The sequence below is a fragment of the Primulina tabacum genome, chromosome 12, assembly GCF_025594145.1.
Source record: "Primulina tabacum isolate GXHZ01 chromosome 12, ASM2559414v2, whole genome shotgun sequence".
NCBI classification, from domain to species: domain Eukaryota; kingdom Viridiplantae; phylum Streptophyta; class Magnoliopsida; order Lamiales; family Gesneriaceae; genus Primulina; species Primulina tabacum.
In genome coordinates, this window is record NC_134561.1 from 14,001,507 (window position 1) to 14,016,426 (window position 14,920).

The window sequence follows — 14,920 nt, forward strand, 5'->3', positions numbered from 1 at the left end:
TGGGCGATTCTTTTTCTTTGTTGCATGCGTACAGGGCTGTAGGCTTCGGCCTTGTGGTTTTAGTCAGGGGCTGGGTTTGGGCTCTTGGCTATAGTCTAGGCAGTCTGTAAGGGTCCTAGGATGATCCTAGTTAGGGTGGTTTAGGGTCTGGTTGTCTAGGGAAAGCGCTGGAAACAGAAACACTACAGCTGCGCAGGTTGCTTCCTGATGCAGGGGCTTCGGGCTTGGGGTTCTGTGGCTGGGTTTGCCTGGGCTGGGTCTGGGCGTGGCCCAGGGAGGGTTAGGTTCATGAGGGGTCAAGTGGTTAAGGGCTGGTTGAGTCCTAGTTGGGTTAGGAGTCCTAGACATACAAGGAAGCACACATACACAACATGCAGAATTTTGGGTCAATTTTTAGGTGGGTTTGAGCGAGCTAGGGGCTTGTTCTTTGGGCTGGGCTCGGTCATTAGGGTCCCTAGATGGGTTTGCTAGGTTTTGGCTCGAGGTGGCTCGGGCGCGGCTCGAGTAAATTGGGAGATGGCTCGGTGTATTCGTCGAAGGGTCAAAAACGAAAATTAAGGAACTAAAATTAAATCCATGGGTCCACGGGTGTGTCTCATGACTTGGAAGGGTAGAATAAATCTTAAAAATGCAATGTTTAAAATTTGGGATCAAAATAACGAGTTTGGATTTATTCGAAATTTAATCGCCGCACGAAACGCTAATTAACGAGTTAATTGTAACGCCTAGTTTTAAGCCTTATAAAATTATGAAAAATTATAATTAAGCTTAAATAATTATTAAAAGCCTAAGTTTTTAATTTGGGAATTTTATATTAAGGTTTGGTTTAATTCAGGATTAAAACGCATTATTACGTCACATTTAAAAAATTAATTTAAAAGTCCTCGATTTAAGCTAAATAAAAATACGAGAAAATTTGTGTAGGCTTAAATAATTATTTGAGACATGCTAGAATCAATGAAATTAAGAAAATGTCAAAAACAGGAAATTTTACGTCTAGGGGTAAAACGGTCTTTTTACACCTAAAAATTAGTAAACGTCATGGCAGTGTCCTGAATGTTGTTTTATGTGATAATATGATTATTTTCAATGGTTATGTATGTTTATGAATTTTTATATGTGTAAATATGATTTTGAAATGTTCATGAATTATTAAAGATTAAATTGGACATGTAAAAGATATGTTGCATGCTTGGTTTCAAAATAAAAATGTTATTATATGCATGTTTTTATTAATTAATGATAACGTGTTGAAGGATGTGAAGGGATTGTGACTACTGAATATGTTGGAAATATCGTGAGGGTTATGGTCCCAGTGGGAGCCCGACGATTGTGTTTCCTTGGATACGGATACGAATACGTGATACGAATACGAATATGTTAATACGTTGGCCAAGGCCCAGTTGACGGGTGAGAGTGTCGCTGGTGTCCCCGCCGTCCAGTACTGTTGTTACATATAGATGGATCCATCACCCAATACGTTTAAGAATACGAGTCACAATCACGATCTGATTTCAACAAACACGAATATGAAATGAACATGAATATGTTGATATGAATATGGATACGAATATGAATATGTTTATGTTTATATGAAAATATTTATGCATAAGATTATGAAAATGTTTTTATTTAAAGGTTTTATGCACCATGAAAATGTTTACGCATAAGATTATGAAAATGCTTTTATTTAAAGGTTTTATGCATCATGAAAATGTTTACGAAAATATTTATGTTTATGCATCTTCATGAAAACGATATTTTAAGTACAAATATTTTTCACTGTTATATGTTAACTGTATTACGTATTACTTGTTATCAAGGATATGACGTGTTGAGTTTTTAGACTCACTAGGTGTGATTGATGCAGGTGATTATGATAATAATGTTTATGGAGGTCTTGATGATTGATCTGACTGGACTAAGGTGCACATAACCTGAGGACCGACGCTAGTTTTCCGCACTAGTTATGATTTATGATTTCAAGATATGTTAAAAATATTTTTACGACGTTTTATTTGTGAGTGGTTTTTGAGAGGTTATAGTATGGGCTATACTTTTCAAATGTTAGTTGGTTGATTTATTTAAAATGATATCAAAAATATTTTATGCTTGTGTAAGCAATTCGGCCGATGCTATGTGAGGTTTTTTTTAAAAAAAAAAAAATTTCTAGTACTTTTACAGAAAACGAATAACAAACGTTTCAGATATCTTCATGCTAACTGCCCATGCTTTGAATCCACTTCAAAAGCTATTGTTTGATCTTCAATATGTTGTATTTATAGGCTCCAACACTGATATATACGTTAGACACAAGAATATGACCGTTGGAAAGTTTCTGTACTGTTTCTGGAATTGCAACGGTCAAATTCGTCTTGCTGGACATTTTCTCGACTGGTCAACTCAACTGGTCAATCAGTTCAACTGGTTCAGTTGACCTGGTTCAGTTCAACTGGTTCAGTTGGACTGGTTCAACTGGTCTTCAGATGGTCTGGTTCAGTTTCAGCTGGTTCAGTTCAGCTGGTCTGGTTCAACTGGTCTTCAGCTGGTCTGGTTCAGTTTCAGTTGGTCAGCAGCTGGTTCAGTTCAGTTGGTTGGTCAGCTGGTCAACAGTTGGTTCAGTTTCAGCTGGTGTGTTAATAGGCTGATTTCAGTTTGTGCAGAACAAGTAATTTCATCGTCATTTATCAGCATCTTAAGCTTTGATTCAGACTTTGACTTCTGAAGATGATTTGTAGATCATCGTCTTATCTTTCCAACGCATACTGAATCGCTTCATTTCAATAACCGAGCTGAGAGATATGACAAAAAAATCGCAGCTGCTCAAACTCAACTGATTGCTGTTTTCGTGTGATCAGTTTGGTAATTGAGCGACCAATTAGACCATGATAACATCCGATTTTGCCCAACTAACGTGAAATATGATTTGTTCCAAATTGAGTTTTCTAATCAGTACAGTTGGCGGATTGTCATTTGGATAATCCAATTGAGAGATATCATCAAAATACCGAAGCTCGCCATAAATTCAGTTTGTGCAAAATTCAGTTTCAGCTTGCTTCTTGTGTTTGCAACTTCACTCTTGAGTAAATATGTTAGAAACACAATAACAAGTTTTGTTAACATCAAAATCAAGATTGCGAACTTGAAAAGTTCCAACACTTATTCAAAAAAAAACTCTCAGCCCTATCTCTGAAATTTAGCCGACAATTCCAGCCTTGTTTTCTCCATTATTATGTCATGTTTTGGCTATAAATCCTTCATATTTTATCATGTATTGGCAGCGTGTCAATTGGATTCAAAAGTCGTTTTCAAAACAAGCGTAAAATCTTTAAATTTTGAAAATACGCAACTTACCGTAAAATAATCGAACCCACATATTTTTCATGCATAAACAATTAAATCAAGCATATTATGATTGGTATGATGTTTAAAAGAGTTTAGGAACGTGCCTTTGCGTTTATAACGCTCGAATATAAGATCTTCGGCGAGGATGCGACGTTGGACGACCGGACGACGAAGAACACAAGCTTTTTCTTTCCTCCTATTTTTCAAAAATCTGAAGTTTGTGTGTGTGTGTTACACGACTGCTAGGGTGTGAATTTGTGGTATTTTCAAAGCCTAGGTGACTTATTTATAAATAAATTAACATGTTAATGAGCTTTGTTTTGGGCTTGCAAGTTTAAAGATAATTGGGCCTTCTTTAAATAATTAAATTGGGCTCAATAACACTTAATTAATTAAAACATAAAAGTTTATAAAATTAGTTTCTCAAAAATAATATTTTTGATCTTTTAAAACTCATTATTTGCCCAAAACCGGCTTCTCGGGAAAAATGGAGCTCGACTCGTAAAATAATTCGAACTCCAACATTTTTAGGAAAATTAGATCATTTTTAAATCATATTAGGAAGCCTTGCCATTATTTAAATAAAAATACATATTCTTGTCTTGGTCGTCACGGGTCTCCTTTTCCCTGCCTATTATTGAATATTCAGGTAAAATCCTTAAATTCATGTAAACATGTCATATAATCATTTAATCATGCAATTATACATTTAATCATATAATAAACATCATGCTAACTTTTAAAATCAATTAAATAAAACAATTAAGCAATTAAAATAATTTTGCATGCATGTGGTTTACGTATGTTGATTTTTTTCGGACGTTACATATGAAGATTAAAATAACCAAACGACATAGTAAGAACAAATATTCATCCATTTAAAAAGTGACGATTGATTTTTTATTGTGTACTGATATTAGGAATATTATAATTATATGTATATATATATATATATATATATAATTTATGCTTAATAACTCTTTAAATTTTGTTTTTATATGTATTATTTTATTTCTTATTAAAATATTTGGTATTAACTTAATATTTTAAAAAATTCTTTCAAAATGACAGAAAATCAATGTCCAGAATATTATAGTGTTCTCTTCTTACATGTGACACATGTGAAACTTTTGATGATATTGTAAGATTAAAGCGATCATAAAATCTGGTTTGGATGTTATATTTTGAAAATTATTTACAAAATCATGTCCTTGCATACTTAGATCATATGGGATTTTATTAGGTTTTGCAATGTGATTTTCGAGTGTTTGATAATCATTTGATTATTGCTCTAGTTGAACGATGGTGACGCGAGACAAACATTTCATTTTCGATGTGGTGAAGCAAATGTCATGTTACAAGATGTTTCGATAATTTGGGGTTTAAAAATTGATGGTGACCCTGTGATTGGAATAGATTTTCACATGCAGTTGGTCAAGGACAACATATATGTCTTGATTTGCTGGGATTTGCTTCATGATCATCACATTTTTAAAAGTGTTTATTTGTCTATGACTGCACAACATGATCACTGCATTTATATCATTGTTGATAATATTTTAGAAGTAGATGTCGTGAAATATACCTGCTGTGTAGCATTGAAGATTAATAGAGAAATATTTTTCTCGAATTATCAAGGAATGTCGGGTAAACTCATGTTTTTGCAATTTCTATATGATATTGATCCAGTAAAATCTTATTGTTGGGGATATGTCGTTTTAACATTCTTATACTGTGAGCTGTGGATTGAAATACATATAAGAAAATCTATAATATCTGGACTTTTATAAATCCTGAATGTATAAATAATGTATTTTCATTATTTAATACAAAATTTGTCTTTTTAACTATTTTTATTATTACTAGTAGTTATGGGCATGGAGCATGATTAAATTGGTCAACCCCAACCTAGATGTGTTAACAGCTGTTGCGCCTCCAAGTCAACTCGGTTGTAATTTTCAAGTTCTTCCATATGATGCATAAGAATATATGTATTTATTTTCCTAATATAATATATAACTATTTTTACATTTTTTAATATGCAATCATATTTGTTAAATTATAGGTGAAAAAATATGTTTAGTTACACACATTTATCGACTCATGCTATAAGAATTATAAGAGATTGTCTTACTCACATGAATAATAATGAGATATTTTAGGATTATTAAAAATTTGTAATAATTATATGAATTTTAAAATTTAACTCCTTTTTCTCATTTTAATTAGATCGTTTACAAGAAAAATAATGTAGATGTAAAGACAATTATTGATTCATACGACAACAAAATATGACGATGTGTTTCCCCTCTCATTTGATTTGAAATTTTGGAGATATATCATCCCAATCGAGTGATGAGACAATTCAAAATACGAAAATTTATTGCAGTGTCTGCTCTCGACAACGATGAACTTCAAAATATCACGAGAATTATTCATCACAACACAGATTTGAAAGAATAATCAAAATACAATTCTTATATGGAATAGCAAGTTGAGATATGTAAACCGTGCAGAACGATACAAAAAATATAGACAAACCGACGATGAGTATTACAATGGTATGAATGAATAACTATCCGCTTTAAATCTCCTACAGTGCATGGGGTTTATTTTCGGTCATATCCATATCATATTTTTGCCGAAAAAGATAATGTCCTACAAAAGTACGCCTTCTCTTTATTAACTTCAGTCATCATTAATGTAATATCCCGACCTTTTATCATGTTATTGTTATGATGTTAATATTAGTAATGGATATTTTTATGGTTTTGGTGGTTATGTTTATTGGAATGGTAATAGTATGGTTATTGTTTGAATTAGGCTTTATGTTTAGTGATGATTATGGAAATAAATGAGTTTGATGGTTGTGTTTGATGATTGAGGATGATTTTGGATGCTTATTTCACTGGGATTGAATGGTATTGGAAAAGGTTGGATTTTAAATGAGTTGGGGTGTATTATGGTGCAGGGGACAGCGCCGCACCGCCGGAAGGCAGCGCTGCCTGGGCGTGCAAGGCAACGCCTAGGCGTTGCCAGGGCCGAAGCCCTGGCGCCGCAGCGCTGCCTGCAGAGTGGCGCCGTGGCACTAGGCATGCGAGAATTGTTATTTTAAAACACGTTTTTGGTGTACTTGAAGGCTTTTTAACCCTTTTCTAGATGCTTCTCCACCATTCTTTCTTATTCTATTAGTCTCCATCGGTTCTAGCTCATTTTTCTCTCCAAGGTTTTCTCTCCATTTCTTATCTTCAAGTTCAAGGATTCTTGTTGAATTATTAGTGTCTCCTACCCAAGATTCCAAGTGTGAAGGTAAGGCTTCTATATTTTTGGGAGTTGGAAGGGTTTGTAATATTAAGGGTTAAGTTGAGTTCTTGGATTCATTGGATTATTGTTGATGATTTATGTTTATTATTGTGATTATTGTTGTAGGATACATCCAATATCATCATAGCCATCATAGTGCTTGTGGGTTGTAAGTAGAAGCTTCCTTTCAATTGCTCACATGATATATATGTATATGAGTCATGTTTGATGTCTAGCTCCTTCCATTGTTAAATTAGTGATGTATGTATTGTTATTTGTTCATTGATCCAAGAATACCATTGAATCCATTGATAAGGAGCTAGTACTCTATTGTTTCCTACCAAGTATTTGTTAAATTGCCTCAATGAAATTTCTCATGATCAAAGCCAAGGAAGTGATAGTTATTGATGCATGTCATTTGCCAATTTCATGATTATGAGTATCTCTCACAGTTTTGATATATATTTATATCAAAGAGATACTCTACACAGGTCATAGGTCACATAATTATCATTTCCTTTCTTTTAATTCATGCCATTAAATATCATCTATATTGCTTTGTTATCTATTGTTCATTGAAGATGGTATTATTCATTGTTCATTACCATTACTATAGCCATGTTTCAAGCCAAGCCATGTAAATGTACTTGTTATGTATAGCTTCTTACTTACTGAGTTTTATCACATTTCAGTTAATTTCATGTGATGCAGGTGATAAAAAGGAATGAAATGGATTGCCTGAGGCTGAAGAATTCATATGGCTAATGGAAGGGGAAAACTTTTGAATTGTATCACTTTTGTTGGGGTGTTGAACATCAATAGTGTTGGATACTTGGTATTTTGTATTAAATGATTTTCATGTTGATAGTTCTTTTGATTATATCTGATAATATTTTGAAAGTTGTTAAGTTAGAAGTTTAAAAATATTTTTATAAAAATAGTATTTTAATTTTTCCCTTTTTCCATTGTAATGTTTCCGCGTATGTTATTTATTTAAATTAAATATTATGGGACTGGGTTTTTTCAATTGGTATCAGAGCGAAAGTTCTTCGGACCGTATATGACTTCTTCTACCTAGGACAATCCGGTATGTTTTCGATCCTGCATCTATTATTTTAACATTGAGAGTTGATTCTATTTCATTGCCATTGATGTATTCTTTCTTCCTATCTATGTTAAAGTTTGAATAAGTGTAGGATATGCCTCCCAAGAGAAAGTGTATTGAAGGGGATGATAGGACCCCTCCTCCTGATAAGACTGCCAAGGTTGTAAACGAATTCAGTAAGTTATTACAAGAACAAGCGAAGGTTCATAGCGAACAGATTCAACAACTATTGAGCATGCACACCTCTACCCAGGGTCGTGGTCGTGGAAGAGGTCAAGGCACAACTGAAAGTTTTGAAGATGGTGCATATGATCGTTTCAGGCGTATGAACCCTCCTGATTTTATTGGTGGCCCTGATCCACTAGTGCCTCTTGAATGGGTCAAGTCATTGGAGGCCATATTCGATTACTTGAAGTTCACCGACCAAGATAAGGTAAGTTGTGCTGTGTTTATGTTGGTCAAAGCTGCTCGTATTTGGTGGGAAGCTACCAAGGTTACAGTTAATATTCGAGAATTAAAGTGGGACGAGTTCAAGGAATTATTCAATGCAAAGTATTTTTCAAAGGAAGTCAAAGCCAAGAAGGTGAAGGAATTTCTTGAATTGAGGCAAGATGCTATGTCTGTCGCTGAGTATACTTTGAAGTTCGAAGAAGGATGTGTCTTTGTTCCTTTTATTGCCGAAAACGACAAAGATAAGGGAGAACACTTACTTCGTGGTTTGAAGCCAGAGATTCAGAGAGATGTTCATATGTCAAAGGTGGTCACATACCAAGACATTGTGGAGAGAGCTTTGCTTGATGAGCACGATGAGCAAGAGATTGAGAAAGAGAGGCAGTTAAGAAGGCAAGCTTTCCAAGCTAGAGATCAAGGTGCAAGCGCAAATGTTCGAGGTGACCACAAAGGAAAAGGCAAGATGGAGCATCGCAATAAGCCTTCTTTTCCTTCTTCAGACACGGAGCGACCTGTGTGTCCTAAGTGTGGCAAGCCACACAAAGGTGAATATTTGGTTGGTAGTGGTCGATGTTTCAGATGCAAGGAAATGGGGCACACAGCATAGAAATGTTCTCTTTCTTCGAATCAAGGAAGATTTCAAGGAAGAATTTTTGCAATGACCAAGGAAAGTGCTAATCCTGATTCTTCAGTGATATCAGGTAATATTTCAATCTTCGACAAGAAAGCACTTACATTAATTAATAGTGGTGTGACACACTCTTTTATGTCTGAAATGTTCATGCATTCTTTATATGTTGAACCTACTGTTATGCCATTACACCTCAATATTGTGTACGAGATTATTGTTTGTCGATCTTATTGTTATTCCGATGGTAGCATTTGATGTTATATTGGGTATGGATTGTTTATCTGCTTATCATGCGGTGATTAACTGTGTGGGCAAGACAGTAAAGTTTTTAGCCGTTGACCATGAGAATGATGTATTTGTTGGTCTAGGCTCTTCGATGGGTATTCCTATTATTTCTTGTCTACAAGCTACTAAATTGTTACAAAAAGGTTGTATTGGTTTTCTTGCTTCAGTGTTGGATGTGCGCAAGGAAAGTAATATGCAATTACAGGATATTGATGTGGTTCAAGATTATCTTGACGTATTTGTAGATGATTTGCCTTGATTACCACCTGATCGAGAGGTGGAGTTTGTTATTGATTTAATTCCAGGTATAGCTCCATTCTCTAAGGCTCCGTACAAAATGTCTCCGACTGAGATGAAAGAATTGAAGAATAAATTGAAGGGGAGCTATTAGATAAAGGTTTTATCCGGCCTAGTTCATCGCCATGGAGAGCTCCGGTTTTATTCATGAAAAAGAAGGATGGATCGTTGAGATTATGCATTGATTATCGACAACTTAACAAGTTAACTGTTAAGAACAAATATCCTTTGCCACATATTGATGACATGTTTGATCAATTGCAAGGAGCCACCATGTTTTCGAAAATCGATCTTCGATCCGGATATCATCAATTGAAGGTAAAAACGGAGGAAATACCAAAGACTGATTTTAGAACGAGGTATGGCCATTATGAATGTTTGGTGATGTCGTTTGGACTAACCAATGCTCCTTCAGTTTTCATGGTTTTAATGAATCGTTTCTTTAAGCCGTATTTGGTTAGTTTTTTCATTGTTTTTATTGATGACATATTGATCTACTCAAAGATACGAGAACTTCATTGTGAGCATTTGAGGATTGTGTTGCAGCTGTTGAGGGATAAGCAATTGTATGCCAAGTTAAAGAAATGTGAGTTCTAGTTGGAGAATGTGGCAATTTTGAGCCAATTGTTTTGAAAGAAGGGATTTCGGTTGATCCATCCAAGATTGAAGTCACTAAGCAATGGTCCATTCCAAAGACAGTGTCAGAGGTTAGAAGTTTTCTTGGTTTGGCCAGGTATTACAGAAGATTCATAGCGGAATTTTTGAAGATAGCATTGTCATTGACGAGTTTGACACGAAAGACGACAAAGTTTGAATGGACCATAGAATGCCAACAAGCATTTCAAACATTGAAAGATAAGTTGACTTATGCCCCTGTATTAGTAATTCCTTGTGGTACTGAAGATTTTGTTGTGTTTACAGATGCTTCAAAGTAGGGGTTAGGTGCCGTATTGATGCAGCGTGGGAAAGTGATAGCATATGCTTCTCGTCAGTTGAAGGAATACGAGAAGAATTATCCCACTCATGATTTGGAGTTGGCGGCTGTGGTTTTTGCTTTAAAGATTTGGCGGCATTATCTTTATGGTGAGACATGTGAAATATTTACGGATCACAAAATTTTGAGTTATTTGTTTTCATAGAAGGAATTGAGTATGAGGAAGTGGAGATGGTTGGAACTTGGGAAAGACTATGATTGCACTATTAGCTATCATCGTGGTAAAGCTAATGTGGTTGCGGATGCTTTGAGTCGCAAGTCGAGTTCTTTATTGGGATCTATGATTTCTAAACCTTTGTTGCTGGATTTGCAAAGAATGAGATCACTTTGGTATCTCCAGGTACAGTGGCTTGATTATCTGAACTGGTTCTCCACTCAACCTTTATTTGATTGAATTTTGAAGGAACAACAGCTGGACACTCAGTTATTAGAGTTGAAGATGAAAAGTGATTTGACAGGAGTTTCTTAATTTGGGTTTTATCGTGATGGTTTATTGATCTTTCGAGGAAGAATATGTGTTCCTATGGGTGAAGACATTCCAAAAGATGTACTTGAAGCTCATACAACGCCATATTCTGTACATCCCGGTAGTACCAAGATGTATCAAGATCTTTGACGTCTTTACTGGTGGCCAGGTATGAAGAAAGATGTCATGTTATTTGTTTCTGAATGTCTAACATGTCAGCAGGTTAAGATTGAGCACCAGAGACCGGCGGGATTGTTGCAATCCTTGCCTATACCGCAATGGAAGTGGGAGCACATAACTATGGATTTTGTTGTTGGGTTGCCAAGGACGCAGAAGGGCTTCAATTCTATTTGGGTGATCGTGAATCGATTGACCAAGTCATCTCATTTTCTTCCTATCAAGACGACGTAATCTATGAATCAATATGCCGAGGCTTATATCCAAGAGTTTGTGAGACTTCATGGAATATCGGTATCGATAGTTTCAGATCGTGATCCAAGGTTTACATCTGAGTTTTGGAAGAGTTTACATCGAGCCTTGGGAATAAAATTGGCTTTTAGTACCGCCTACCATCCTCAAAGCGACAGTCAATCCGAAAGGGTTATCCAAATTCTTGAAGATATGCTAAGGACTTGTACGATTGATTTCCCGGGAAGTTGGGATTCCAAGTTTCCTTTGGTGGAGTTCACGTATAATAACAGCTACTAGTCTTCAATTGGCATGGCACGTTATGAAGCTTTATATGGAAGAAAGTGCCGATCTCCTTTGTTTTGGGAAGAGGTAGGTGAAAGGAAGATGTTGGGCCCAGAGTTGGTTTAACAAACAGCAGATGTTGTGGCATTGATCCAAGAAAGAATGAGGACTGCTCAGTCTCGACAGAAGATTTATGCCGATGTTCGACGATGACCTTTAGCATTCGAGGTTGGTGATCATGTATTTATTAAGATAGCTCCTCTCAAGGGAGTTATGCAATTTGGCAAGAAAGGTAAGTTAAGTCCTCGATACATTGGGCCATTTGAGATTCTAGATAAGATTGGAGACCGAGCCTGTCGTCTTGCATTACCACCGGACTTGGATCGAGTTCACAACGTATTTCATGTTTCTATGCTACGTAAGTACCTTTCTAATCCATCTCATGTTCTTTAGTATGAGTCGTTGGATCTTTTACCTAACCTAAGCTACCAAGAAAAACCGGTTCAAATTCTTGATCACAAAGTTAAAGTGTTGATAAACAAATAAATTGGTCTTGTCAAAGTTCTTTGGAGGAATCAAGTGCTTGAAGAGGCTACATGGGAACCGGAAGAGGAGATGAAACATCGTTTTCCGAATTTATTTGAAGGTAAGAAAATTTTGGGGACGAAATTTTTATAAGAAGGGAAGATTGTAAATCCCGACCGTTTACCATGCTATTATTATGATGTTAATATTGGTAATGGATATTTTTATGGTTTTGGTGGTTATGTTTATTGGAATGGTAATAGTATGGTTTTTGTGTTGGAATTATGCTTTATAGTTAGTGATGATTATGGAAATAAATGAGTTTGTTGATGGTTGTGTTTGATGATTGAGGATGATTTTGAATGCTTATTTCTTTGGGATTGAATGGTATTTGAAAAGTTTGGATTTTAGGTGAGTTGGGGTGTATTATGGTGCAGGGGACAGCGCCGCAGCGCCAACAGAGCAGCGCCGCAGCGCTAGGCATGCGAGAATTGTTATTTTTTGTGTATTTGAAGGCTTTTTAACCCTTTTCTAGATGCTTCTCCACCGTTCTTTCTTATTCCATTAGTCTCCATCGGTTCTAGCTCATTTTTCTCTCCAAGGTTTTCTCTCCATTTCTTATCTTCAAGTTCAAAGATTCTTGTGGAATTAGTAGTGTCTCCTACCCAAGATTCCAAGTGTCAAGGTTAGACTTTTATATTTTTGGGAGTTGGAAGGGTTTGTAATATTAAGGGTTAAGTTGGGTTCTTGAATTCATTGGACTATTGGTGATGATTTATGGTTATTATTGTGATTATTGTTGTAGGATCCATCCAAGATCTTCATAGCCATAATAGTGCTTGTGGATTGTAAGTGGAAGCTTTCTTTCAATTTCTCACATGATATATATGTATATGAGACATGTTTATTGATGTCTAGCTCCTTCCATTATTATATTAGTGATGTATGTATTGTTATTTGTTCATTGATCAAAGAATACCATTAAATCCATTGATAAGGAGCTAGTACTCTATTGTTACCTACCAAGTATTTGTTAAATTGTGAAAGGATCGGTTAGAAGGTGATAAGTGTTTAGAGGGGGGGTTGAGTAAACACTCCCGGATTATGTATTCTTTTCGAATATTGACTTCAGTTTAGTGACAAACTGACACTCGGTATCTCGTCAGTCGATAACAATCAGTTTAACTGAAGAAACAGTTGCAGAAGTAAACTGACTGACAGATAGAATAACTGACTGAAAATAATAATTAAAATAAAAAGGAACACGGTTAGTTTCTGGATGTTCCGAGTATAGAATAACTCCTACGTCACCCCTTCTATCACGAAGATAGGATATCCACTAAAAGACTTTGATCGAATACAAGAGTTGTACTTAGTCTCGGGCAATGGCTTGGTGAAGAAGTCAGCTGCTTGTTGTTAAGTTGAGACATATTCCAGTCTTATGTCCTTCTTCAAGGCATGATATCTGATAAAGTGATGCCTGATATCTATGTGCTTGGTCTTTGAGTGAAGAACTGGATTGTCGGTAATAGCAATCGTGCTTGTATTGTCACAAAATATGGGCGATTCTTTGGCAATAACTCCATAGTCTTTCAGTTGTTGCTGAATCCAGAGCAGTTGAGCACAGCAAATCCCAGCAGCAAGATATTCTGCTTAATTTGTGGAAGTAGCAATGGATGTCTGCTTCTTGCTGAACCAAGAGATCAGTCTATCTCCTAGAAACTGACATGATCCAATTGTAATTTTACGATCAAGCTTACATCCTGCATAATCTGCATCTGAATATCCAACTAGATTGACAGAGGAGTCTTTAGAATACCATAACCCAATATTTTGAGTGCCTTTTAAATATTTTAAAATACGTTTGGGAGTTGAAAAATGTGATTGCTTAGGGTTTGCTTGAAATCTAGCACACATACAGACAACAAATACAATATCAGGACGACTAGCAGTTAGGTACAATAATGAACCTATTAAACCTCTGTAAAATGTCGCCTCAACTGATATTCTCCCTTGATCCGTGTCTAGTTTGACTGATGAGCTCATGGGAGTACTTGCAGCTGAACATGATTCCAAGCTAAATTTCTTCAGCAACTCCTTTGTGTACTTAGTCTGACTGATAAAAATGCCTGTCTCTAGTTGCTTCACTTGTAGTCCAAGGAAAAATGTCATTTTACCCATCATGCTCATTTCAAATTTATCCTGCATCAACTTAGCAAATTTCTCACATAATTTGGGGTTAGTTGACCCAAATATAATGTCATCAACATAAATTTGAACGAGTAAAATGTTATCATTCTTTGAAAATTTGAATAATGTCTTATCAACTGATCCAACAAAAAAATCGTGATCAGCTAGAAATTTTGAAAGAGTTTCATACCAAGCTCTTGGAGCTTGTTTAAGACCATACAAGGCTTTGTTCAAATAGTAGACATGATCAGGAAAAAGGTGATTGATGAAACCTGGAGGTTGTTCAACGTAGACTTCTTCTTGCAATTGTCCATTTAGGAATGCGCTCTTTACATACATCTGGTAGACTTTGAAATTCTTGAATGATGCATAGGCAAGGAATATTCTGATAGCTTCCAGTCTTGCAACTGATGCATATGTTTCATCATAATCAATTTCTTCTTCTTGCATGTATCCTTGTGCTACCAGTCTCGCTTTATTGCGCACAACTGAACCATCTTCGTTCAGTTTATTCCTGTACACCCATTTTGTACCTGTAACAGTTTTTGAAACTGGTCTTGGAACTAGGTTCCAGACATTGTTATGGGTAAACTGATTCAGCTCCTCTTGCATTGCATTTGTCCAGTTTGGATCAGC

At 35.8% G+C, this 14,920-nt stretch overlaps 1 protein-coding gene across 1 annotated transcript; it reads left to right on the plus strand.

Annotated features, from left to right (window-relative positions):
* Positions 1-7,847: 7,847 nt before the first annotated feature.
* Positions 7,848-8,810, plus strand: LOC142520222 (uncharacterized). The gene has a single exon (XM_075623223.1). The coding sequence runs from the start codon at positions 7,848-7,850 to the stop codon at positions 8,808-8,810; it is 963 nt and encodes a 320-aa protein (XP_075479338.1).
* The last annotated feature ends 6,110 nt before the right edge of the window (positions 8,811-14,920 follow it).